Genomic DNA, 27,401 nt, shown 5'->3' on the forward strand with positions numbered 1-27,401 from the left:
GAACAGATCAGTTTACAAACATAATCCAGTATCTATTTTTGGAATTCATAAATATCAAACTGTTACAGTCCACCTTCTGAATTCCAAAAGACATGACAATATTCAAAAAATCTTATTTCAGTAGCAATACTAAGTACAAAATCAGTTTTTGAAAATACAGTTTGTCTTGAGGCAAAGTCCTGTGCTGTCTGCTGTAGACCTCTGAAACTTACAAAACCATTTATCTGCTTCTAATACACAAATGGACAAAGGATAAACATTCTCACTACAATAAGGAGAAACCAAGAGGAAGCAAGAGTCATGGGTGCTCTACAGTTCAGTAAACCTGCAGGGCATACTCCATTCCATTTCAAAGCCTGAAAGTCATTCTCAAGACAATGGTTTCCTCTCCTTGGAGCCTCATGAGGACCCACCCTTTCCACGGGCTTACCCAACAGCCATTTTCTTGGTTCCACCCTCATTAAGAATCTGGGTGGCAACCAAGCTCCAGACCTCACCCTCCGAGAGCACTGGGGTGATTGCCACAGTTTACCCAATCTTTGGGTTAGATTCTTATCTCCCCTCTTACAGTGGAAGTGAAGATAACATTCTCCCTAACATTATGCATATATAGGCCCAACCCTCTCAGAGCAACAGGTTGGTGACCTGGCCTTCCCTAATCCATGAAGGACAGGCCCACCCCTCTCAGACCTATGGGGTAGCAACCTCAACCTCTCTAATCCTTGAGGAAATGTGCTCCAGGCATTCTGTACCATGGGGTGGCAAAACTCTCCCCTTAACATCAGGCAGGAACATCCACCCATTTCAACTGCTGGGGCAAACCTGCCCTCTCTGTACACATGGGTGGGGTTCCTCTCTTGTTCCAAAGAGCTGTCTTAAGTCCAGATCTCAGTTTCCATGGTTTTCCTCTTGAAGTTGTTTCCCCTTCAATCTCTCCTTTCCACGTCCCTTTTAGTCCAAGCTGACAGTGGTTTTTTTCATATAGCTCTCTCAAAAAGCTTGTTGGTTTAACATGTAAGAAGCAGGGGTCCAACCCATCAGACAGTAAGATTTCCCTTAAGTCTTTTCTGGATAACTTCAATCCTGATTTACAAGTTCCAAGTTTAGTTAAGTCCTCAAACGGGGCATTATATTCTGGGGGCTTGATTTCTAGAGGCTTGGAATTTCTGGAATCAGTTTCTAATTTTTTTCTGCCCAATAATTCAGTCCTCAGCGTATCTCTCTCATCTAGCATTTTGCTATAAGCTACAAGAAGTCAAGCCACAACTTTACTTCAGAAAGTTCTTCAGCTTAAATGCCCAGGCTTGCCATTTTCAAATTGTCTTCCATATAACATCAGGAGTCAATCTTGCTAAGTTCGCTGCAACTTTAAAATGTGAATCGCCTTTCCTCCAGTTTTCAATAATAGTTTCATCATGTACTTATAAGGCCTCAAAAAAGTCTCTTTAGAGTCCATATTACTATCAACAGTCTCTTCAAAGCACTGTAGGTCTTTTCTACCAAGCATCTCGCAATTCCTCCAAAAAATAACGGTTACCTATTTATAAAACTGTTCCAGCATTTTGCTATTGCAAAAGCAAGTCCCCAGTCTCCAGTACCAAATTCCATATTAGTCAGCCAAAGGGTTGCTAATGCAAAGAACCAGAAATCTGTTGGTATTCATAAAGGATATTTATTTGGGGTAGAAACTTACAGTTACCAGGCCATAAAAACCAAGTAACTTCCCTTACCAAAGTCTGTTGTTACGAGTTGGAACACGATGGCTGCTGAAGTTTGCAAGATTTCAGGTTTCCTCTTTCTCTTAAGAATTCGTGGTCCCAACTTCTTCCAATATCAGATTAATCTTTCCCAGGGCTTGTTTCTCTCTAGGCTCAGCTGCTCTGCTCCCTCCACAAGGCCAGCTATAGTCTATGAGGCTAATGGTTCGTCTCTCTTCCTGGGGCCTCTGCTGTGTCTATGGAGCCAACTCTATTCCTTTGTGTTCTTCTACTGTGTGTTTACTTCCCAGAGCTCCAGCTCAAAACTCCAACCTCCCTTCTCTGAGGTGTGACTTGTGGGAAGGGACTCAACCTCCTACTGACATGGCCCAATCAAAGCCTTAATCATTATTTAATCAAGTAAAAGTGAAACCTCTGAATCCAATATAATCTAATATGCCCAGAGGAATAGACCAGTTTATAAACATAATCCAATATCTATTTTTGGAATTCACAATTTCAAACTACATACACTTACAAGCAAATGCCTAAGTATGTGTGTGTACCTCCTAAAATAGATAAGTGTGTGGTAGTTTGAATTCTTTTGTGGACACCAGAAAATTATGTTCTTAAATTAACCCATTCCTGTGGGTGTGAACTTCTTACAGGTGGGACCCTTTGATTACATTACTTATTTACTGGCTGTTAGATTAGATTGCTTAAGTAAGGCATAGCCCACAGTAGAGTCCTTTATAACTGGGATGAAGGAAGGCTGCAGAGACAGAGAAAAACTCACAGAAGCTGAGAGAGGAAACCAGAAGCTGAAATCAATGGAACCCAGGAAAGAGAAAGCCATAGGAGCTCAGATAAAGCCAGAGGCAGCTAGAAGCTAAAACCAACTGAGCCTGGAAGAGAAGGCAGACTGTCAGATGCTACCACTGTGCCTGCCATGTGTCTGACCTCCTGCAGCTCAGGGAGAAAACATCTCCTGATGATGCCTTGATTTGGACATTTTTCTCAACCTTGAAACTGTAAGAGTATAGGTTAAGAAATCCCCACTGTAAAAGTCAACCCATTTCTGGTATACTGCCTTGGCAGCTATTTTAGCAAACTAAAACATAGAGTATGAGGACATAAACAAGAGAACACTGAATTTAAGTAAATAATTTTCTACCAGATAAATTCATAAATGGCTCAGCAACAAAAAGATAAACAATCCAATTTTTAAAACTGGCAAAGAACTTGAATAGACATTTCTTCAAAGAGTATATATAAATGGCTAATAGGCATGGAAAAGATGCCCAATATCATTAGCCATTAGAGAATTGCAAATCAAAACCAGAAGGAGATACCATTCATACCCACTACAATGGTCATCAATAATATTAAAAAAGAAAAACAAAAAAACCCAACATAACAAGAGTTAGTGAGGATATAGAGAACTAGAAGCTCGTGTATTACTGATAATATAAAGTGGTACAGTTGCTATGTAAAACAGCGTGACGGCTCCTCAGAAAGTTAAGTCAAGAATTACCCATATGACTCATAAATGACACTTCTAGATATATACCAAAATATTTGAAAGCAGGGTCTCAAACAGATATATGCACATGATGTTCAGAACAGCATTATTCACAATTGCTAAAAGTGGAAGGAGCCCAAGTGTCCATCAACAGCTGAATAGATTAAAAGCATGTGGCATATACATACAATGGAATATTTTATGGCCATAAAAAGGAATGAAGCTGTGATACATGCAAGAACATAGAATTTTGAAGACACCATGTTGAGTGAAATAAGCCAGACACGAAAGGACAAATGTTTTATGGTCTCACTGATATGGAATAATTAAAATATGCAAATTCATAGTCAGAAATTAGAATATAGGTTAACAGGGGCAGGGAAGGGGTAGGGAATAAATGCTTAATTGGAAAAAAATGTTTGGATGATGGAAAAGTTGTGGTAATGGTCAGTGTTGATGGTAGCACAACACTGTATATAATTAACACTAATGAACCACATATCTGAAAGCGGAAACTCTTAGGTTGTGATATTTTACCACAATAAAAACAACACAGAATAGAAGAACACAAAGAGTGAACCCTAATGTAAATTATGGACTACAGTTAATGATATAATTATAATAATACTGTTTCATTAATTGTAACAAATGTCCACGCCAGTGCAAAATATCAATAGGAAAATCTGTGGGTGGTGGTTGTGGGCAAGAATACGGACACTTTGTACTTTCTGCATGATTTTTCTGTAGACAACAACTCCTCTAGTTTTCAAAACAAAACAGATTCATTTGCTCTCTGGTTAATCTAATTTATAAGTTTAAAGAGAAAATATTTTTAAGGTTCTTGATCTGAAAACAATCTTAATGACATGATAAGTAAACTCAAGAAAAGTCTTAAAAATGAAAATAACTAGCAATGTATACAATAATATATAACATGAGTATTAATAGCAAAAAAAGCAAAAGGAACATAGTTAAAATGGTAGGCTATTATGCATCCATTAAAAATATTCTTTATAGAATAAATATAGGACATGGTAGTCTGAGCACACCCGTTTGCTTCTACCTCCTACTCAACTGAAATGGTAGTCAATACAATAACAAAAAGGAAACAGACAAATGTAAACTATAGGAAATTCCATAAGACAAGTAACCTGAAGTCTTGATATTAAAGCAAAATACCACCAAACAAAGTAAAGACAGGAAGACTTTTTAATATTAAAAGAAAAGAGGGCGAAGGGGATGTGGATCAACCAGTTGGGCAACCACCTACCAAGGAGGTCCCAGGTTCAGGTCCTGATGGCTCCTAAAGAAGACAAGTAGATACCTGCATCTGTGGCAATGAGGGCTATACACCTGCACCCTGCCACAACTAGAGCTAGACACTACACCCCACTGCAACCAGAGCAAGATGCCTGCACCCCGACGCAATGAGAGCTAGATGCGGCACCCCAACGCAATGAGAGCTAGATGCCGCACCCCACCGCAATGAGCAGGCGCCTAAATGAGCAGATGCCGCAGGCTAGCAAGCGCCACAGCTTGTGGGAAGTGGGTGTGGCTTAGGCCACTAGGCATTTACCTCCCATGTGGGAGGTCCTGGGTTCCAGTCCTGATGCTTCCTGGAGAAGGCAGGTAGACAAGACAAAAAGAACCATCTGGTAGATGGCGGATAAATTAACATTAAAAAATAAATAAATCTAAAAAAAGGAAGAAAAAAGAACAGCAAAATACAATGTGTGATACTTATTTAAATCCTGGATAGGGAGAAGAAAGGCTTTAAATGGTATCTGGGAACTAATGAGGGAATCTGAATATGAATGATATACTAGATAATATTATTGTCTCAATATTATTTCTTGGGTTGATAATGGTACTTCTGTTGCATAGGAAAATCTCCTTATTAGGCAATATATGCTAAAGTACTTAGGGTCAAAGTGTCATGACATCTGCAACTTATTTTTAAACGTTTCAGGAAGAGAGTATATAGAGAGGAAGATACAGCAAATATGACAAATTTAATAAGCAGTAAAACTTTATGTAAGGTATACAAGCGTTTGTTATACCAGACTTTGCATTTCATTTTTCTATGGGTTTAAATATTTTCAAACAAAAATCAGGAGGATGAAAGAACAATATCAAACAAAAAGGACATAAACATAAAGCAAAATGAAACCTACAGAAGGATATCATCTGTATCAAGACATTTCATCACATTTCCATAAGACTTAAAGAAGATAGGATCACAGTGATGGAAGAAAACAGGGAAAGGAATCTCCAGTTCAGAATACAAAAGAAAATGGACCAGAGTAGATTTTTACCCCATTTATAGATACAGAGGCAGAGGTGAGAAGCAGAGCTAAAAATTGGAAGATTATCCAAGCCCTTACTTTCAAGTAAGTAAGGACTCTTCTCTAAATAAAATCAAAGAACTGCTGGGAAACAGTAAGGTTTCTAGAATGGATAATGGTACCTTAAAATAAGCCCCACATTCTTTATTCTAAAGTTGCCTCTCCACTCCCAGCCTACTGCTCAGCTCCCAACATATACAACTTCAAGTCTAAATCTCCCAAAGATATATCCTTACCCATTGTCACCACGATTGCTACTCCCACGCACAAACACAGAAATTTCAATCAGCCTTTCCAGTAAGGAAGAAAGATCTACTGGGGGCAGACCTACATTCACAGCATTGGAAGAAACCCAACTTTATTCATCTATATAATCATCCACTCTTAAAAATAAACAGAAAAAAGGATTATTAACTATTATAAAAGGAAAACCATCGGCATGATAAGAAGATCAAGATATTATTCAGGACATAAAGGAAAATTTTTTTAAAATGTGACAAACAGTATCATTAACAGATCTAAGATATTTCATCCACACAGAAAAATAGGATACAATGAAAGAATAACAAGAAAACAAGAAAAAGCTCTGAGAAATCAAAAATAATTAAGAGTTGAAAATAAACACTGGGACTTCTGGGAAGATGGCATCGGAGCAGGGAGGCAGGGCTCAATTCTCTCACAAAAACAACAGAAAAAGGACCAAAAGCTGGCTGCAAATCTGCTTTCAGGATGAAGACAGAGAGATGAAGAATTCCAAACAACAACTGAGAATTACTAAACTCTGGCAGCAGGCAGAAAAGGCACCCATCCCCTACCTTCAAGGCGTGCAGACTGGACAAAACACCTGGTCTGCTGAGGTCAACTGAGAGGGGAACAAACGTCTTCCTCCTTGGGAAGAGGGAGGGTTTGGTGTATGGCAGTGAACTGTTTATCTTCAGTGAATTTGGCCACAAGAGCCCACTTTCAATCTAGGCTGGCCACACGAGAAACATGGGCAAGCTGAGGGTCAAAGAAACCCTGTGGAAAAGTTTTCCAATAGCACCATCTGCTAGTTGGCCAGGAAACTGCAAGGAGAAAAACTTTTAGTTCTTAGTCCTTACTCATGGCAGAAAAACTTAACCCATAAGTGATTACATGGCCTGATTTTGATGACACAAGCAGGAAATTTTAAAGATTCAGAATACATGGAATCAAAAATTAAAGAAGAGTCGTGAAAAGGAAAAAAAAAATTAGGCAAGAGAGACAAAGTAACTGTCAAAGTAAATTCACCAACATATTCAGATGCCTAGACATCAGCAAAAAATTACAATACTAGGAAACAGGAAGAGATGGCCAAACCAAATATTCTGATGAGATACAGGATTTAAGACAACTAACCAATGATAACCATATAAATCTCCTAAATCAAGTCAAAGAACTGAAGAAAAATTGGCTAAAAGGTTGAAGGATATAAAGACGACACTGGGTGACCATAGAACAATTTGAAAGTCTACAAAAAAAAGTAACAAAGCTTATGGAAATGAAAGACACAATGGATGAGATTAAAAATACATTAGGGGGAAGCGGACTTGGCCCAGTGGTTAGGGCGTCTGTCTACCACATGGGAGGTCTGCGGTTCATACCCCAGGCCTGGGTGGAGCTGGCCCACACGCAGTGCTGATGTGCACAAGGAGTGCCCTGCCACACAGGGGTGTCCCCTGCGTAGAGGAGCCCCACACACAAGGAGTGAGCCTCATAAGGAGAGCCACCCAGCACAAAAGAAAGTACAGCCTGCCCAGGAATGGTGCCGCACACACAGAAAGCTGATACAACAAGATGACGCAACAAAAAGAAACAGATTCCCATACCGCTGACAACAACAGAAGCGGACAAAGAAGAACACACAGCAAATAGACACAGAGAACAGATAACTGGGGTGGAGGGGGAGCGGAGAGAAATAAATAAAATAAATCTTTAAAAAAAAAATACATTAGGGAAGTGGATTTGGCTCAACTGATAGAGCGTCCACCTACCACATGGGAGGTCCAGGGCCTCCTGACCTATGTGGTGAGCTGGCCCACGCATAGTGTTGATGCACGCAAGGAGTGCCGTGCCACGCAGGGGTGTCCCCCGTGTAGGGGAGCCCCACGCACAAGGAGTGTGCCCCATAAGGAGAGCTGTTCCGCGGAAAAAAAGTGCAGCCTGCCCTAGAGTGGCACCACAGACAAAGAGAGCTGACACACCAAGATGATGCAATAACAACAACAAAAAAAAGTGAAAGTTTCCTGGTGCCACATGACAAGAATTCAAGTGGACAGAGAAGAACACACAGCAAATGGACACAGAGAGCAGACAACAGGGGGAAGGGGAGAGAAATAAATAAAACATAAATCTAAAAAAAAAAAAAAAGATCAGAACAGAAAAAAATGAAATTGAGAACAAAAAAAACCAACACAGAGAAACAACAAAAGTTGGTTTTTTGAAAATAACCAAATCAACAAACCCTTAGAATGAAAAAAAAAAAAAAGAGCGAGAGAAAGAAGATGCCAATAAATAAAATCAGAAATGAGAGGGAGATATTTCTATTAACATGCAAAAATAAGAAAGATCATAAAAGGCTACTATGAACAACTGTATGCCAACAAACTAGACAACATAGATAAGATGGACAAATTCCTAGAAACCACAGAAACAACTACACAGACCCCAGAAGAAACAGAAAACCTCAACAAACCAATCACATGGGAGGAGACTGAAACAGTCATCAAAAACCTCCCAGAGATGAAAAACCCAGAACCAGATGGCTTCATAGGTGAACTCTACCAATCATTCAAAGGTGATCTAATACCAATCTTGCTCAAGCTATTCCAAAAAACTGAACAGGAAGGAGCAATACCAAAAACATTCTATGAAGCCAAGATTATCTTGATACCAAAACCAGATAAAGATACTACAAAAAAAAAAAAATTACTGAATAATATCTCTAAAGAATATAGATGCAAAAATCCTCAACGAAATAACCTGCAAACCAAATCCAAAAGCACTTTAAAAGAATTATATACCACAATCAAAGGAGTTTTACCCTAGGGTTTTTCAACACAAGAAAATCAATTAGTGTAATAAACCACATTAAGAAATCGAAGAAGTAAAATCACATGATCTCTCAACTGATTCAGAAAAAGCATTTGACAAAATACAGCATCCTTTCTTGATTAAAAAAAAAAACCCTCCAAAAGATAGGAATAGAAGGAAGCTTACACAGTAAGTGCATATATATAAAAAACCCACAGCATGCATTGTACTCAACAGTGAATCACTGAAAGCTTTCCCACTGAGAACAGCAATAAGACATGCCCACTGTTACCACTGTTACTCAATATTGAACTAGAAGTTCTATTAATAGCTTGAGCAATTAGGCTAGATAAAGAAATAAAAGGCACCCAAATAGGAAAGGAAGAGGTAAAACTTTCACTATTCGCTAATAATATAATCATATATCTAGAAAATCCTGAAAAATCCACAAAAAAGCTACCAGAAGTAATAAGAGACGAGATGAGCAAAGTGGTGAGGTACAAGATTACTATGCAAAAATCAATAGCATTTCTTTACACTACTGATGAGCAATCTGAGGAGGAAATCAGAAAAAAAATTCGATTTATAATAGCAACTAAAAGAATCAAATATTTAGGAATAAACTTAACCAAGAATACAAAGGACCTGTATTCAAAAAACTACAAAACATTGCTGAAAGAAAGGAAAGAAGATATAAATAAATGGAAAGGCATTCCATGTCCATGAACTAGAAGAATAAGAAACATTAAAATGTTAATTATACCCAAATTGATTTACATATTTGACAAAATCCCAGTAAAATTTCCAACAGCTTTTTTTGCATAAATGGAAAAGCCAATTATAAAATTTATTTACAAGGGTTAAGGGTACCCAAACAGCCAAAAACGTCTTTAAAAAGAACCAAATTACATCACTATATTCCATTTTACTATTAATGGAACCTGGCAATATATTGGGCTTCCTTTTTAAAGAAGTTTTGGATCACAGAGAGGTTCAACAATGGCAGGGGAGGAATACTGGTGTGGGATGTTATTGACAGGGGACACATGGTTGGCAGGGAGTTCTACAGGGCATATATCCAGGGAACATAAAAACGTTTGGATATTTTCATAGTGGTTACAATTAAAAACAACAACTGAGAGAGTGCTGAGTTCCTAGCCAGGGGAGCTCTATCACAGTCCCTAAAGGAACAGAAACAATCCCCCAAGTGCAACGGCAAAGACCACAAAAGAAGGAAGGTCCAACAATGAGCCCTTGATACTGACTATGGTTGTAAGCCTGTGCACCTGAAATAAGAACAAGGCCTAGAGCTGCAGGGTGCCTAAGAGTTGCCTCCTGAGAGCCTCCGTGTTGCTCAAATGTGGCCAGTCTTGAATCCAAACTCAGCATGTAAATGTATTGCCTTCCCCCCAGCGTGAGACATGACTCCCGGGGACAAGCCTCCCTGGCGCCGAGGGATTACTACCAAGTACCAGCTGATCATGTAACTAGAAAATGACCTTGAATAAAAGGGTCAACACGGACCAGTAGAATATCTCAATCTACATATAATATCAGGAATTAAAAATGCTTTTTGACCTGAACAAAAGGGGGAAATGGAAAGGACAATAAGTTTATATGGCTATGTGTCTCCAAAAAGAGCCGGGAGGTTATCAGAGGGGTTGCCCTTATGCACAACTGAGCAGAGTCCCAGAGACAGATAAAGTAGATACAACCTCAGGTATTGGTTCTGAGGGCTGCAGAGACCCACAGGTTCTATGGTCATGGCAGATGGAGTTCAGTGCCATGTCAGTTGGCCCTACTGTGGAGTTTGTTTCTGTGTGATGGAGCTGGACTCAGATGTGATCTTTGTCCACAAGCCTCTCCAGTTACTTTTACTGAAACTGTAGTTGGTGCTGGGGTTTAATGTAAACCCAGGGGACCTGAATCTCTGGACTGACCATGTGAGAACCAGGCCCTGAGCCTCAAGAGACTTGCAATTCCCACACTCTGGTTTATGGGACTTACCCACTCAGCTAACATGGAGGTGAAGAAAGTCAACCACCACACCAGGGAGTCAAGAGTGCCTACAACTGAAAACAGGAGAATTGCACCCAGCATCCATGTAGAATCTAAGCCCCCTCTTGATATAGATGTGGAATGGACACAACCATTCCAAGGTCCACAGGATGGAGGAATAGAGTATGGATTAGAGTGGACTTACTGATATTCTATTCATGACCTATTGTGATAAGTAGTCAAAAGAAAATGTGGCATTGGTGTGGAGAAAGTGGCCATGGTAGCTGCTGGGGGTAGGGAGTGGGAGGAAGAGATGTGATGTGGGGGCATTTTCAGGGGTTGGAGTTGTCCTGGGTGGTGCTGCAAGGACAGTTACCGGACATTGTATGTCCTCCCATGGCCCACTGGGTGGACTATGGGAGAGTGTGGGCTACGGTGTGGACCACTGACCATGAGGTGCAGCGGTGCTCAGAGAGGTATTCACCAAATGCAATGAATTTCTCATGATGATGGAGGAGGTCGTTGTTATGGGGGGAGGAGTGGGGAGAGGGGAGAGGGGTATATGGGGATCTCATATTTTTTTAATGTAACAAAAAAATCAAATAAAGAAAAAAAATTTTTTTAAAAGAACCACAGAAAGTGAGGACTCTCACTTTCTGACTTTAAAGCATATTACTTAGTTACAATGGTTTTTAAAAAAAACAGCACGGTACTGGCATAAACACAGGCAGATCAACCAACAGAACTGAATCAAAAACTCAGAAATAGGTGTTCACATCTATGGTCAAGTGATTTTTGACAAGGCTCTCAGGCTCACCCAGTTGGATATGGTAGTCTATGCAAATGGTGCTAGGAAAAAAGAAAGAGGACCCTTATCTCACACCTTACACAAAAATTAACTCAAAACAGATCAAAAAAGTAGTTGAATTTAAAAGTTACAGCCATAAAACTCCGAGAAGGAATTGTAAGAAAACATCTTCAAGATCTTGTTAAGCGGTAGTTTCTTACACCTTACACCCAAAGCATGAGCAACAAAAGAAAAAATAGATAATGGGATCTCCTCAAAATTAAACACTTTCAATCTTCAAAAGACTTTCTCAAGAAAGTAAAAAGGCAGCCTACTCAAAGGGAAAAACTGTTTGGAAACCACATATCCAATAAGGGTTTGATATTCATGTTATATAAAAAGATCACACAACTCAATGATAAAAAGACAAACAACCCAATTAAAAAATGGGCTAAAGATTTGAATAGACAGTTCTCCAAAGAGGAAATACAAATGGCCAAAAGCACATGAAAAGAAGCTCAACATCACTAGCTATTAGGGAAATGCAGATCAAAACTACAATGATCCCGGGTCTCGGCGCCAAAAAAAGAACCAAAACTACAATGAGATACCATTTCACACCTTACAAATGGCCATTATTTAAAAAAAAAAAAAGAAAAGAAAAAAAAAAAAAACAGAAAAATACAGGGGCTAGAAAGGATACGGAGAAACAGAAATACTCCTTCACTGTTGGTAGGAATTAAGAATGGTGAAGCCTCTGTGGAAGACAGTTTGGCAGTACTTCAAGAAGCTGAATATATAACTGCCTGCCTTAGGATCCAGTAATATCATTACTGGGGATATCATCAGACGAACTGAAAGTAAGGATGAGAACTGACATTTGCACCCTGATGTTCACAGCAGCACTATTCACAATTGCTAAAATACAGAACCAGACCAAGTGTCCATCAACTGATGTACGTATAAACAAAATGTGGTTATACATACAATGGAGTACTATTCAGGAATAAGCAATGAAATTAATGTATATAACAACCTGGATGAACCTAGGAGATACTATGTTGAATGAAATAAGCCAGACACAAAAGGACAAATATTGTAATGGTCTCATTAACATGAACTAAATACAAATAGTAAACTCACAGAGGTAAATTCTGGAGTAAAGGTTACCAGGAAATAGAATATGGGAAAATTACAACTAATGTAACTAACGGACAATAGTTAACAGTGATATTTGCAGCAATGGCAATAAGGTATTTCAATTCTAAGAGAAACCAAGGATATAAGGAGATATGAGATTTTTCCTTTTAGAGTAATTACTACACTCTAAAATTGACTGAGGTGATGACGGCGCAATTGTGTGATGAAAATGACAGCCAGTCAGTGTATACTTTGAGTGAATTGTACAAAGCATGACAAAGGGAATCAAGTGATGGAAGATGGACATTGGTTAACAGGACAAAAGTGAGGATGTTCTCTCATGAACGATAACCAATATATGATACTAACACAGGGTGTTAATAATCAAGTGGTTTTGGGGGGGAAATACACCATAGAGTTAGCAATAATACTTTGACAATGCTTTTCCATAGTTTGTAACAAATGTTTCACAACAATGCAAGGTGTTGGTGGGTAGATGTATAGGAGCCTTGTATTATGATACCCATGTTTCTTTTGTAAATTTACAACTTTTACTATACACTTATTGTTTATGTATGTTGATACATGAATGATATACTTCAACAAAATTTTATTTAAAAAGTAGTATTACCATTTGGACAAGGAAAAAAAAAGAGCTACAAAGGACATTATTGGGATCGTTCAACTGGGGGCAATTTTGCTCCACCCCCGCCCCCAGGAGACATTTTTGGTTTTCACTTTGTGGGGGAGGGGGGCGGGCAGAGTCTACTGGTATCTAGTGTATAGAGGCTAGGGATGTTGCTAAACATCCTATAATGTACAGGACAGCCCTCTACAACTAAGAATTATTTGACCCAAAATGTCAATAGTGATGAAATTGAGAAACCTGGGGTTACTGATAAAGTTTGAATATGAATGGCAATGTATGAATGTTAAATTTCCTGAATTTGATAATTTTCCTGTAATTTCATAAAAGAATGACCAAAATATATATATCAAAGTACTTACGAATAAAGGAGCATGTTTCAATTTACTCACAAATGATTCAGAAAAAAATAATATGTACATGTATGCAGAGAGAAAGAATAAATGATAAAACCATGGGGCAAAATGTTAACAACCATTGAATCTGGGTAAAGGGCACACAAAACTTCTTTCTCTTTTTGTTGCAATTTGAGATTTTATTAAAATAATAACTTAAACAAGATTACTGTGCACGTGATTTTCATTTAACTAGGCAAATTTGTGCAATTTCCAAATATATACATGTAATACAGGGAAAGAGTTTTCTTTTACATCTTACCCAAAATAAATTACTCTATCTTGAGTGGATATTTGCAAATTTGACTGAGATTACTCAAGTAAGCTCAAAAGTATAATTTCTAAAATGTGAATTATAAAGACTAAGCTAGAAACATTTAGATGTGTACTAAGAACCATCACAGTAAACACATGTATATCACAATAATTGCACGACTAATACCCCTATATTGTTTATTTCAGACTTTCAATATGCACTAGAAACTGAAATCATTTAGAATCACTTAAGATCTGAACATAATCAGTAGAAAAGATTGTATAAAAAATGCAAAAACATTTTTACAATTCAGAATTTCAGAGGTTTAACATTAGTTCTCAATTCTTGAACCTCATTATACTTATTCTTATTACTTAAATAGCAATCAACAAATAAACAAGAGCTTCATAAATTTCTACAATAATCTAATTTTTTAAAAACAATAATTAAATGTTATTTACATCCAGGGAGAAAATTAGGCCACTTACAGATGTCTGAGACATACTTGACTGTTGTGTGACACTTCCTGTTGGGGATGTAGGTGGTCTTCCACTGGACAAACTTGCCTAAAATAATAAGATGCGTATAGTATTTCTGTAAAAACCTTAAGTTAAAAACTTTCTGGTACCAAGATAACATAAAACACCGGAACAATAAAAGTCAGAAAGTCTATGTATGAGCCAATTCATTTTAAGGTCAGCATGGCTTAAGCTTTAGCCAAACAGAATTTTTTAAAAAAGAAAAAAACTGAGTGGTGAAAACAAAGGATCCAAAGGCTAATTTTATTTTATTAGCTGCACCCATAGTCAGTTTCACTTTACAGGTCTCTGTCATCTTTGAAATGGAATCCCTACTCTAATCCTATGAAAATAAATTGGAGCTAAATCAAGAGTCGGTGGGTTTCAGTTTCTTAACTCATATCATGAACATAATATTATTTAAAATTACACTACCAAGAAGAAGCATTAGCTGGGGATATGTTGGTAACAGAAATTAGCCTTCTTCAGATTCAATCAACTGAGATCCCTGATGAATCTGGTGAGAAGATTTAAGATTAGACCTCACATATCACCTCATCTAAATAGACAATACGACAATAATGAAAATCTTTGAAATGTTTAATTATAAAATTTTATCAGTAAGAGTAATACGATTGGGTTTCAGAAAGGTGCATAGACACATATTTGTATAGAAAATTTCTGGAGATGTACATATTAAACTATTATAGTGGTCACGTCTAACAAGTCAGAAACAGTGTTGGATGTGGAGAAGAAACTTTTTACTTTCTGCACCACTTATAATTTTATAGTTTGATTTTCTAAAATGAGTATAGATTACACAGTAAAAAGTCTTTTTTGTTGTTAAAATGTAAATATGACCCACGTAACCCTGAACATTCACTGGTGTACCTAGAATTTTACACATAAAACTAAGCCACTATCATAGCAGTGAGGACGGAAGCTACCAACACAGTAACTTATTATTTTTAACATAACCATTACTTTTTTCTGAATTAATTTCAATTGGCAGGCTATTAATACCTTTCCTTAAGGAAAATAATTTCAGGACACCTGAGAACTCTGAAACATATATTTATATTTATTTATTTTCAGTAATCATCTGGAGAAAATTTAAAGTTTGGCCCATAAGTTCTTAATGTATTGCAGTCTCACCTGAACAGCCGCAAGGCTCTGAAGCTGGGAGCTGCTTAAATGCTGCTGCTGAAGAGCTGCAGTGTGCAGCATTAAGTGCTGCTGCTGGGCTGCATACATCTGCTGAAGGTACTGAGCAGCTGAGCTGGGGGGACGATGCAATGCCTGTTGAATTACCTGTGATAAGTCAATTGAACCAATGTCAAACTATAATTATAACTTCAATAAAAAAGGAGCAGTTGAAAAGTCACTATTGAATATTACATGTCATCAAGTTTATTAATATATTTCTCTTCTAGTTATCAATAAATTTCACTAATTTGTACAAATTAAAATTATCCAATACAGAGGCAATTTGCAAAAGAAATGACCTATCTGCATTTAAAAAGATTTTCAATCTAACTATAGTCAAATTTTACATATTAAAATAATATATTTTCCAATTTTCAGATGTATAAGGATTTAAAATACTACTAATAACTGGGGAAACAAGATACTGTTAGTAAGAAAGTAAATTGGCACACCAATGTTCACAGCATTAGTCACAATTGTCAAAAAAGAGAAACAAAGTGTCCATCAACAGATGAATGGATAAACAAAAGTCTTTTTTTTTTTTTTTTAAAGATTTATTTATTTATTTAATTTCCCCCCCTCCCCTGGTTGTCTGTTCTTGGTGTCTTTTTGCTGCGTCTCGTTTCTTTGTCTGCTTCTGTTGTCGTCAGCGGCACAGGAAGTGTGAGCGGCGCCATTCCTGGGCAGGCTGCACTTTCTTTTCACGCTGGGCGGTTTTCCTCACGGGCGCACTCCTTGCGCGTGGGGCTCCCCCACGCGGGGGACACCCTTGCGTGGCACGGCACTCCTTGCGCACATCAGCACTGCGCATGGCCAGCTCCACACGGGTCAAGGAGGCCCGGGGTTTGAATCGCGGACCTCCCATATGGTAGACGGACGCCCCAACCACTGGGCCAAAGTCCGTTTCCCAACAAAATGTAGTCTTAATAATACAATGGATTATTATTCAGCTGTAAGAAGAAATGAAGTCCTGATAACATGCAACAAGGATGAACCCTGAAGACATTATCTTGAGTGAAATAAGCCAGACACAAAAGGACAGATATTGTTATGATCTTACTATGAACTAAGTATAACAAACAAACTAATGGAGTTAATATCTAAATTACAAGTTACCAGAAAAAGAATGATGGTAAAGAACAGGGAGCTGATGATTAATTTTTGTAGAATTTATATATATATATATATATATTTTTTTTTTTTTTAAATACTTTTTTAAAAAAAGATTTTATTTATTTCTCCCCACTCCCTCATTGTTTGCACTTGCTGTGTCTGTTCGTTGTGTGCTCATCTTCCTTTTAGGAGGCACTGGGAACTGAACCCTGGACCTCCCATGTGGGAGGGAGGTACCTAATGACTTGAGTCACCTCCGCTCCCTACTTTGTTGAATCTCTCATTACATTTTCCTCCTTGTGTCTTTTGTTGAGTCATCTTGTTGTACCAGCTCGCTGTCTTGGTCATCTTCTTCAGGAGTACCAGGAACTGAACCCAGGACTTCCCAGGTGGTAGCTGGGAGCTCAATTGCTTGAGCCACATCTGCTTCCCTTAAATACTTTAGATGACATAAATATTACATAAAAAACAAAGGGGATTCCCATATGCCCCACTCCCTACCCCTCCCACACTTTTCCACATTAAAAACATCCTTCATAAGTGCAGGTACATTTGTTACAATTGATGAACATACAGGAGCATTACCATTATGCATGGATTACAGTTTACATTACGGTTTACACTCTGTCCTATACAATTTTGTAAGTTATGACAAAATTTATAATGGCCTGTATCAGTTTTTGCAATGTCATTCAGAACAATTCCAATGTCCTGAAAATGCTCCATATTACGCCTGTTTTTTCCTCTCCCTCTCCTCAGAACCTCCAATGGCCACTGCCTTCACGTCAATAATAAAAGTTCTCCCACTGCTAGAATAACAAGTCTACAGTAGAATAACAGTAAATCTACTCTACTCCATCATTCATTCCCCAATCCTGAGGATTCTGTAATGGTGATACCCACTCCACCTCTAACTGAGAGAGGGCTTAGATCCCCTGGGGCAGATGGATGAGACTATCTTGCTTGCAGCTGCAGACTCTTTCCATTCCTTGGGATGGGCATTATCCATCATTATCTCGTTAGCGGTCTTGGGTGAATCCAATGAACTGGAGAGGTGTTGCAACTCTTTTGAGATTCAGGACCCATCTGGCACATGGACAGCCCAAAGATTTAAGTCTCTTGGATATACTCCTATCAAGTCTAGCACTAACTATGGGTTCAAATAGAAGGGGCAGAAGAGCCATGCATAGGGAAACCACAAACGAGTGCAACTCTGTCACAGTGAGGAGTATTAATTCCAAAGTAGAGCCCACTGGCAGGATGACAAACTGAGCTGTCTGCCCTGCCCATAGTGTCTGCATATCTCTAGAGCCCTGAGGAACCACACTATTTGAGGCTATATTTACTGTGGCAGTCATTGAGATCCTGCTGAGATGTGCGAAACCATAACCTCTGGAATGACCTCCTAACTCACTATGAAATCTCTTAGGTGTAAAGACTCATTTGTATTTACTCTTTCCCCCTTTTGGTCAAGATCTTTTTCCAGGTGCATTGCTAGTCAGCACTTGGTAATAATCCCTCAGTGCCAGGGAGGCAGAATTTTTAATAAGATTGATTATAAATGTTTGAAATGGATAGAGGTAATGGTAGCACATTATTATGAATGTAATTAACAATGCTGAAATGTGTGTGTGAAATTGTGGTTGAAAGGGATAGTTTGGACTTGTGTACACCACTAGAAGGGAAGGTAGAGAATAAAACTTGGGACTATATAACATAGTGAACTCTGTTGTAGACAACAAATGTAGTTAACAGTACAAATATAAGAATGTTCTGGGAAGTGGACTTGGCCCAGTGGTTAGGGCGTCCGTCTACCACATGGGAGGTCCGCGGTTCAAACCCAGAGCCTCCTTGACCCGGATGGAGCTGGCCCATGCACAGTGCTGATGCATGCAAGGAGTGCCATGCCACGCAGGGGTGTCCCCTGTGTAGGGGAGCCCCACGCGCAAGGAGTGCGCCCCATAAGGAGAGACGCCCAGCACAAAAGAAAGTGCAGCCTGCCCAGGAATGGCGCAGAGAGCTGACACAACAAGATGACGCAACAAAAAAAAACACAGATTCCCGTACCGCTGACAACAACAGAAGCGGACAAAAGAAGACTCAGCAAATAGACAAAGAAAACAGACAACCGGGGTAGGGGGGGGAAGGGGAGAGAAATGAAATAAATAAATCTTAAAAAAAAAAAGAATGTTCTTATAAAATAGCTGTGGCTCAAGTAAACTCCCATTTATCACATGGAGGACTGGGGTTCAATCCTGGGGACCTCCTGGTAAAAAAAAAGAAAAAAAAAGGGTGTCCCAGACCTGTGCAGAGAAGCACAGGCTCCCATGTGGCAATGAGAGGTATAGGCCCTCGCATGGCAAACCAACACACCAAAAAGATGATGATGCAATCAGATAGGGAAAAAAAAAGTTCTTACATGAGTTAGAACAAATGTATATCACTCTCACAAGGTATTAGTAATAGATAGTATACGGGGAAAAAAATAGACCTAATGCAATCTATGGATTTAGTTATAAGAGTCGGGGACTAAACCTGGGACCTCAAATGTGGAAGCCAGCACTTAACCACTGAGCCACATCAGCTTCTGATTTGGTTTTTCTGTTTTGCTTGTTGGTTTGTTTTTTCAGGAGGTAGCAGAAACTGAACACCAAGATTTCCCATGTGGGATGGGGGCACTCAATGACTTGAGCCACATCCACTCCCCACAGTATAGTTCAGTTTTTTCCAAAAGATTTATTTTCATTTATTTCTCCACTCCCCCTCGTTGTTTGTGCTCACTGACTGCTCCCAGTGTCTGTCTGTTGTGTGCTTGTCTTCTTTTCAGGAGGCACCAAGAACCAAACCCGGGACCTCCCATGTGGGAGGGAGGTGCCCAATGGCTTGAGCCACCTCTGCTCCAACTTGTTGTGTCTCTCACTGTGTTTCCTTGTTGCATCTCATTATGTAATGTCATTGTATCATCCTGTTACATCATCTCATCACACCAGCCCATCACATCAGCTCACTGTCTTGCTTAGGAGGCTCTGGGAACCAAACAGGGACCTCCCGTGTGGTAGGCAAGTGCCCAACTGCTTGAGTCACATCCACTTCCCAGTCTACAGTAATGTTTTAATATTATTTCATCAATTGTAACAAAAGTACCTCAACAATGTTAAGTGGCAATAACAGGGAATATATGGGATATGGGGTTTTTCTTTCTGAAGCAATGAACATGTTCTAAAATTGGTTGGGGTCATGAATGTACACTTCTGTCACTATACTGAAAGCTACTCATTGTACACTTTGGATGGACTGGATTGGATGGATTGGATGGTGTGAACTGGTATAACCTTTTTGGAAACAATTTGGTAGAATTCAGGACTTGTATATGGAAAGGAATAGTTTTACCATGCAGCCATTAGAAATTATAATGTAGATCAGTATTATCCAATACAATAGTCACTAGCCACATGTGTCTACTGAGCATTTAAAATGTGGCTAGTGCAACCGTGGAACTGAATTTTTAAGTTTTATTAAATTTTAATTAATTTTAAGTTAAATGTAATTAGGGAAGTGGATGTAACTCCAGTGACTGGGTTCCCAGCTACCATATGGGAGGTCCTGGGTTCAGTTCCCAGTGCATCTTGCAGACGGCAAGCTGGTACAACCAGCTGGCAGGGTGAGCTGATGCAACAAGATGTTGCAACAACGAGACAAAGAGGAAAGGCAATGAGAGACACAAAAAACCTGGGAGGTGAGGTGGCTCAAGTGACTGAGCACCTCTCTCCCACATGGAAGGTTCCAGGTTCAGCTCCCTAAAGAGAAAACGAGCAGACACAGAGAGAACACAGCAAATGGACACAAAGAACAGCAGCAACCACCAACAGTGGGGGTAGGACTAAATAAATAAATCTTTAAAAAGAAATAAATCTTTAAAAGAACAAAAAATTAAAAAGTATAAATATAGGGCAGTGGACTTGGCCCATGGTTAGGGCGTCTGTCTACCACATGGGAGGTCAGCGGTTCAAACCCAGGGCCTCCTTGACCCGGATGGAGCTGGCCCATGCGCAGTGCTGATGCATGCAAGGAGTGCCATGCCACACAGGGGTGTCCCTGCATAGGGGAGCCCCACGGGCAAGAAGTGTGCCCCGTAAGGAGAGCCACCCAGCACGAAAGAAAGTGCAGCCTGCCCAGGAATGGCGCCACACACACAGAGAGCTGACACAACAAGATGACGCAACAAAAAGAAACACAGATTCCTGTGCCGCTGACAACAACAGAAGTGGATGAAAGAAGACACAGCAAATAGACACAGAGAAGAGACAACCGGGGTGGAGGGGGAAGGGGAGAGAAATTAATAATTAATTAAAAATGTAAATATAAGTAAACACATGTAGCTAGTGGCCATTATATGGGACAGCACAGATGAAGATCCATCCTTAGTAACAGGAAAATGTCTCCAAATATACCACTAAGTGAAAAAAAGTATGTTACTAAATAGTATATAAAAGCAAGACCCCATTTTTATATGAAAATATCTAGAAGAATATATAAGAAAACATTAGAAGACTACTGCGGAGTGTTGGATTGAAGGTGATTTTTTTCCTTCTATTTATACATTTCTATGACAGTCTGAGAATCTTAGGTATTGTATTAATTAGCATATAAAACTATAAGTTACTTTTTTAATCATTAAATAATTATTTTAAAATGTTTTAAATGTTTCTGCATTTTTTACATTTCAATAATTTCCACATAAAACAAAACTATTCTTAGTAAAAAAATATCCCCAAAGTGGTAATCACTGTAAATATTTATTAGTAAATGTAAAAACTGAGCCTGAAACATCATAACAGACATACATAATAAAAAAAAAGTCTATTATAATAAAAACAGAGCAAAATCTTATATCTGTTTAAAAGGAAAGTCAGACTATTGCAATCCTTTGCAACCATATCCCAAAGTCACATCATGCCCAACTGAGACTGGCACAAAACAGAACTTATTTCAGTGTCAAATCACAGAATTCCCAAGTCTTCAAAGAACTATGGGAGTAACAGAGACATAAGCAGACAGCTTGAGGATCTAAGAGTCAGAACATCTTCAATCATAAAGCCATGAATCCCTATATCCAAGTTCCAAAAAAAATATTTCCTAGTATTTTCCTTTACTTTCATGTGTTCATACCTCAGCTCTGCAACTACAGATTATTATACTTAATAGAAACTCCTGTCACAAAGTCATTGTAGGGGAAACGAACTTTGGCCCAGTGGTTAGGGCATCCGTCTACCACAGGGGAGGCCCGCAGTTCAAACCCCGGGCCTCCTTGACCCGTGGGGAGCTGGCCCATGCGCAGTGCTGATGCGCGCGAGGAGTGCCGTGCCACACAGGGGTGTCCCCCGCGTAGGGGAGCCCCACGCGCAAGGAGTGCACCCATAAGGAGAGCCGCCCAGCACAAAAGAAAGTGCAGCCTGCCGAGGAATGGCGCCGCCCACACTTCCCGTGCAGCTGATGACAACAGAAGCGGACAAAGAAACAAGACGCAGCAAAAAGACACAGAGAACAGACAACCGGGGGAGGGGAGGGGAATTAAATAAATAAAAATAAATCTTAAAAAAAAAAAAAAAAAAGTCAATGCAGGCAACTGAACCCTAACTGGAGTCACCATTAAGTGATTTAGCATTATAACAATATGTTTTCTTGGCCAGACAAATATCAAATGAATAATATATTTGACATTTTTGTCAGGAGAGAAATTTTTTCTTGCTTTCAGGTGTAATTTTCTTCACCACTGACAATGTTCTACTTACAGGAGAGATACTCTTTAAGTACAAGTTAGAGGTATAGCACCTTATTCAAATTGTGTTCCTCTAAGGAACAAGAAGGGAAACAAGAATTCACAGGACTGAAAAAGAAAGCTAGAAGGTTAAAGATCTACTTAGACACTTCAATAAATATTGATTTGATTGCATTCTATGGTCTCACAGGAACTAAAGTTAGTGCTATTTGTGACATACATCTATATATCTCCAGTAAGACATTATTTTTTATTAACACACCCAACTTAAGTAAAAACTAGAAAACAAAATGACGCATTAAAATATCACATCATCTGTATGCTTGAAAATCTGGATTTTCTTCCCTATTTCCCTTGCCTCAGAGAAAGATGAAGAACACTAAAATCACACTCTGCATTCCAGCCTGAATTTCTTCTGAACTAGCTAGGGCTCCAAGAGAACAGATTCTACCCCACAGGGACTTCAGAAAACTAAAACCTCAATCACACAACGGTAAAATAGCCATTTTACTGTAACATCTACCCCAGAAGCGGGGGCAGGGGGGGATGAATGTATGGTAGACAGGTATATTTTTGTCAGGGCATGATGCAATTATGGGGATTCTAGAGAGAGAAAGCAGGTATAAAGGAAAAAAATAAGAACTCTCAGTGTGCTTAAGGATCCAAACCCTGGAGTCAGAGAATCCAATAGCTGTGTTAGTTTGGGAAAGCTCCTTGCCTATTTTTTAAATAGGCATTTTCCTATCTTTAAAATGAAGATAATAATTGTATCTCATATAAGTGTGTAGGGATTAAATGAGATAATCCATGTAAGCACTTATCAAATTGCTTGGCACATAAAAATTTTCAATAAATATTAGTTATTATTATTCTCTGGGTATCCATAATGTGCCTTACACCATTAAAGATACTTCATATAATCCTCCTAACAATTAAAGAAGTAGATGGTGTCCTCCTCATTTTATAGTTTGCCTTTATCTCTAAAGGAGATTATGCCTCTCATCAAAGGCTACATAGCTACTAATGATAATGAAAATGGAATTCAAACCAAGGACATCTCAGACTGCAATGCGATATTGGCTCAATCTCCATTATTATAAAGGTAAACTAAGTAAAACTTTACTTCCTAAATGAAGAACCTACAACTTTTTTTAAATATTTCCTTCCCTCCCCACCCTGTACCCAAGACCTTTAGACCTGCTTAGGGTTCCTAAGCCATCAAGGTTTAAAATGAACCTAAAAAAAAAAATTTTTTTAAAAAAGGAGGAAGGGGCGGAGGAGAAAAAACAACCAAAGGAAGCAGGGGAATCAAACGAACCTAACACATCTATTGTCCTGAACAGATATCCCTAAGTCTATATTTTCGGTTCAGATATGTGTTCCTAAAATAGCCCAGAAAAATCCAGAGCCATTATGTATCTGGAGCTCTGGGCTGATTGTCTCCACATTATAGTAGCGCCCAGAGACCTTTCAATTATAATTTTCCTGACACACAGTCTTATAAATTACATGCTGACAAATGTAAGCCCTCTCAACAATATCATTATTAAATAACTTTACTAGTTTTTTCAAACACTAACAAGTCTTCTAACTGTGTATTTCAGCATATGAAATAATACATGTGTCTGGCTTTAAAAAGTACTGTGGCATCCTAAATCTTAGCCTACCATAGCTTAAATACCTGTACAGCATGTCGATCTGAGCCACTGTAGACAGAGATCTGTGGTTGCTGCATTCGAGAAGAGGAAGTGGTAATGGTGGTGGTAGTGGTGCTGCTGGTTGTTGTTGACACAGAAGATGTTCCAGGGTTTGGTTCACTATCCATAGCTGTACTATGGTCCTTAAATCTGGCAGATAAGACAAGAGGTTTATATTGGTAAAAGCATTATTTTGTGAGTTTTAAAGAATACCTAATTATTCCAAAGAAATAACCAGCAATACTCTAAATTTTTAGATCCTCATATAATACAGATAGCACACAATTACCATAAACACTTACAAAGGAAAAGTACCTATATATATATATGCACATATACATAGCATATTTAGTAGTTAATACCTAATAGTTTGAATTCAAATGATTTAGGATACGTAACTCAGTAAAGCACGGCCTAAAGTTCATCTTTGCATTACTGAAAGAAGGTGAGGGCTTTGAAATCTATTCAGGTGATAAAAGAATATTAGACTATACAGAAAAATAAAAATTTAAGCAACATCAAAGTACTTTAAAAATGTCTTTACAATCTTTTGACCATTCTAATTACAAACTATGATCATTCTTATCTATACATCAAAATGGAACTCCTAATAACTTGTGCTAACTAGCTTAGTTTTGAAATGTTACTATATGTACTTTGCTTGAAAAATAAGTTCTACATTATTTACTAATTCATACTGGCTCTTCTCTAATCAATCTACAAAACTTCTTTACTACATCTAATAGCTTTGATATTATACTTATAAAAAGACTACTCCGACTGGGGAAATAAAGAAGCAGATGACAGTGACTTATACATTCTCTCAAAATCTCTTTTTACAAAGAATGACTCCAAATTTTGAAAACAGCATTAATTATGTCACTTTCCTCATGTATGCAGAGTAAAGCATACTTTTCTATCAGACTTTGATTTTTCCCTCCAATATTACAATCTTGCTTACATATATGATATAAAATTCTACCAAATACAGAATCTAACAAAGTCAAACAACATATTATTTTAAATCAATTCTGAGAGACTCAATCTGGTTAGAAATTATAACTACAGTAGTTTTTATAGAGTCAGAAATGTACCACAATGGTTAAAAACAAACTTGAGGTTATACTGGTTTTTATATGCCTTTTCTTACGGGTCTTTTCTTCTGAAAACAAAATCTGGCCCATATCACATCAGCACCATTGACAAGAATGTAACAAGAACACTTTCTATTTTACAAAAAGACAAAGGAATCTGGTAGTAATTGTATAAGCTTCTCCCATATGGTGTCCTTTTAAGTACCAATTTTGTTATGTCACGTATGTAAACAGTATTCATATGCTCTTAAAGGAACCAAACGCGAAAAATCTCCATTTATTAAGAGGAAAAGTGAAAGGAAAAATGTGGAATAGGGAAGAAGCTGACTCTTCACTTACTAACCTTTCAAAATTTGTAAATTATTTATACATCCTTAGGCTCCCCTGGTATATATTTTCAGTTTTTCAAACTGCCTTATAATCATCAAATCACAGCATCAAATGGTAACTGTTCATACAGAATTAGTGGTAAATAAGATAAGGCTTTTACCAAACTACTGCTTGTCATATGGTGATATGCAACAAGCCAGCTTAATCTGGGGTCGTTTTAGAGCGCTAATCTGCTCAACCATGCCCCCAAACCCAAACCTCCCTACTAACCAAAAATGGTTACAAAGAAACCAAATTCCAGAGAGAAGTCTAAATAAACACCAGGAAGCGGAACTGATCAAACCATCACATTACACTTGGAGGCCCGGCACAAAAGAACAATTTTGGTAACTCCACCTTCTATGCATACCTGGAAAATACAACCAGTAGTTCTGGTGCACAAGAGGCCTACCCGGGAAACAGTAAGTTCTAGAGTCTGTTAACTAAGCATACCATCACACTGCCACACAAGATTGTGTCTCTCTAGGAGGCATCAACGCTACAGTCGAAGACCCGAAGGACAGAGCTTTCCTTTCGGGGTGTTTTCAGTTTCACCAGACACCCTGTAGCCCACGCCGCTCTAATACCCGCGCTGGCACACCTCCTCCACACCACCAGAAGCAAGGCAGTGGGCAGCCTCACTACGCGGTTTCTGCGGCTGGGGAGAAGTGGTGTGGCGCCGGCGCGGGAAAGAGCGCGCGAAGCAGGCCTGGGAGTGCCCGCCCTGCCCTGCCCAGCCTCTGCGAGCCCCGGGTCTCGGCACCGTAACAACGCTGCCCACGGGGCCCACTTGCAGTGATGACAGCGCCTGAGCCGCCCACCTGGACTCATCTCCCGGAACACCCCAACGGCCCGGGTCCCAAAGGTGACACTGCGCACCAGACACTACGGATTGGAGACCAACGGTGGGCGCTCGCGCCAAGAGGCTAACTGGACCCTTGCGGCTCGCTCTGCCCCGCCCCCCACCCCACGGGCCAAGACGGCTCCTCCCTGATAAGGACGCTCTTGGGACTTCCTTTCCCCGAAATGCCGACGAACGACCCTGAACTCTCCCCACCAGGGACGTGTGGGGGCCGCCACTCGCCCCCGGGTTACGACATCAGTCACCAGCAAGTCACTCACTCCGCTTCCGCCATCTTCTCTCCTCCATCACTAACACGGGCTGCGCATGCGCCCCCTTGGCCGCGAGCGGAGGGGCGGGTCGACTCAGTCTGGGCCCCGAGGTCACGTGAGGTCTTTTTCCCAAGCCGCCCTTCCACTCGAGGCCTTCTTCACTTTGATTAGCGGCTAGGTTTCTTCAGTTTAAATACCAGTTTCTCTTCTCTGTGTATTTCGCCTGTCCGAGACCTTCTTCCTCTGGGGAAGGGGTCTGTAACCAAGATATTAAAAGTTCTGCTTAGACTGTTTAATTAAAATTTCAAAGAACATCTGAAATACACCAAAGTCTCTGCCAAGTGCTAAGAGTGCGGTCCAGGAGGATTGGATGCTGAGGTTTGAGAGAAAAACGAACAGTTTTGGTGACTGCTGGGCTAGATACTTGGGGCATATTGGAGTTTGGGGCCCTAAACCAGCAGCGCCTCTCTCAAGCTTCAGAAGGTGGTGGTCCAGATGCCAGTAAGGAAGTAAGGTGACCCTGGGGAAGTCACAGACAATAGCGGCCATCTCCCAGCCCTGGCCTCTTATCCGTATCTGCGCCCCTTTCCCCCTTTTCTATTGTGTGCCAGTTTTCCAGTCTGTTTCGTTCCACAACCTAGGCAAGCAGATAGGTCTAATGAAAAGACTCACCAA

At 39.3% G+C, this 27,401-nt stretch overlaps 1 protein-coding gene across 13 annotated transcripts in view; it reads right to left on the reverse strand.

Annotated features, from left to right (window-relative positions):
* Positions 1-26,808, reverse strand: part of PHC3 (polyhomeotic homolog 3) — a 97,593-nt gene extending 70,785 nt beyond the window's left edge. For 9 of the 13 annotated variants that reach the window (XR_009185469.2, XR_009185471.2, XR_009185470.2 and 6 more), the window contains exons 1-4: positions 26,736-26,808; positions 24,135-24,300; positions 15,511-15,666; positions 14,326-14,403 (exon numbers count right to left, since the gene is read on the reverse strand). Coding sequence is in view for 7 of the 13 variants with exons in the window: in XM_071214603.1 (XP_071070704.1) it covers positions 14,326-14,403; positions 15,511-15,666; positions 24,135-24,300; positions 26,736-26,749 (414 nt within the window). In the remaining 6 variants the exon portion in view is untranslated. Of the gene's footprint in view, positions 1-14,325; positions 14,404-15,510; positions 15,667-24,134; positions 24,301-26,434; positions 26,461-26,670 lie in introns of those variants that run through there. The other 4 variants (XM_071214605.1, XM_071214604.1, XM_058295258.1 and 1 more) reach the window with 3 other exon arrangements.
* Positions 26,809-27,401: the final 593 nt, after the last annotated feature.

The sequence above is a fragment of the Dasypus novemcinctus genome, chromosome 4 (assembly GCF_030445035.2).
Source record: "Dasypus novemcinctus isolate mDasNov1 chromosome 4, mDasNov1.1.hap2, whole genome shotgun sequence".
NCBI lineage: Eukaryota > Metazoa > Chordata > Mammalia > Cingulata > Dasypodidae > Dasypus > Dasypus novemcinctus.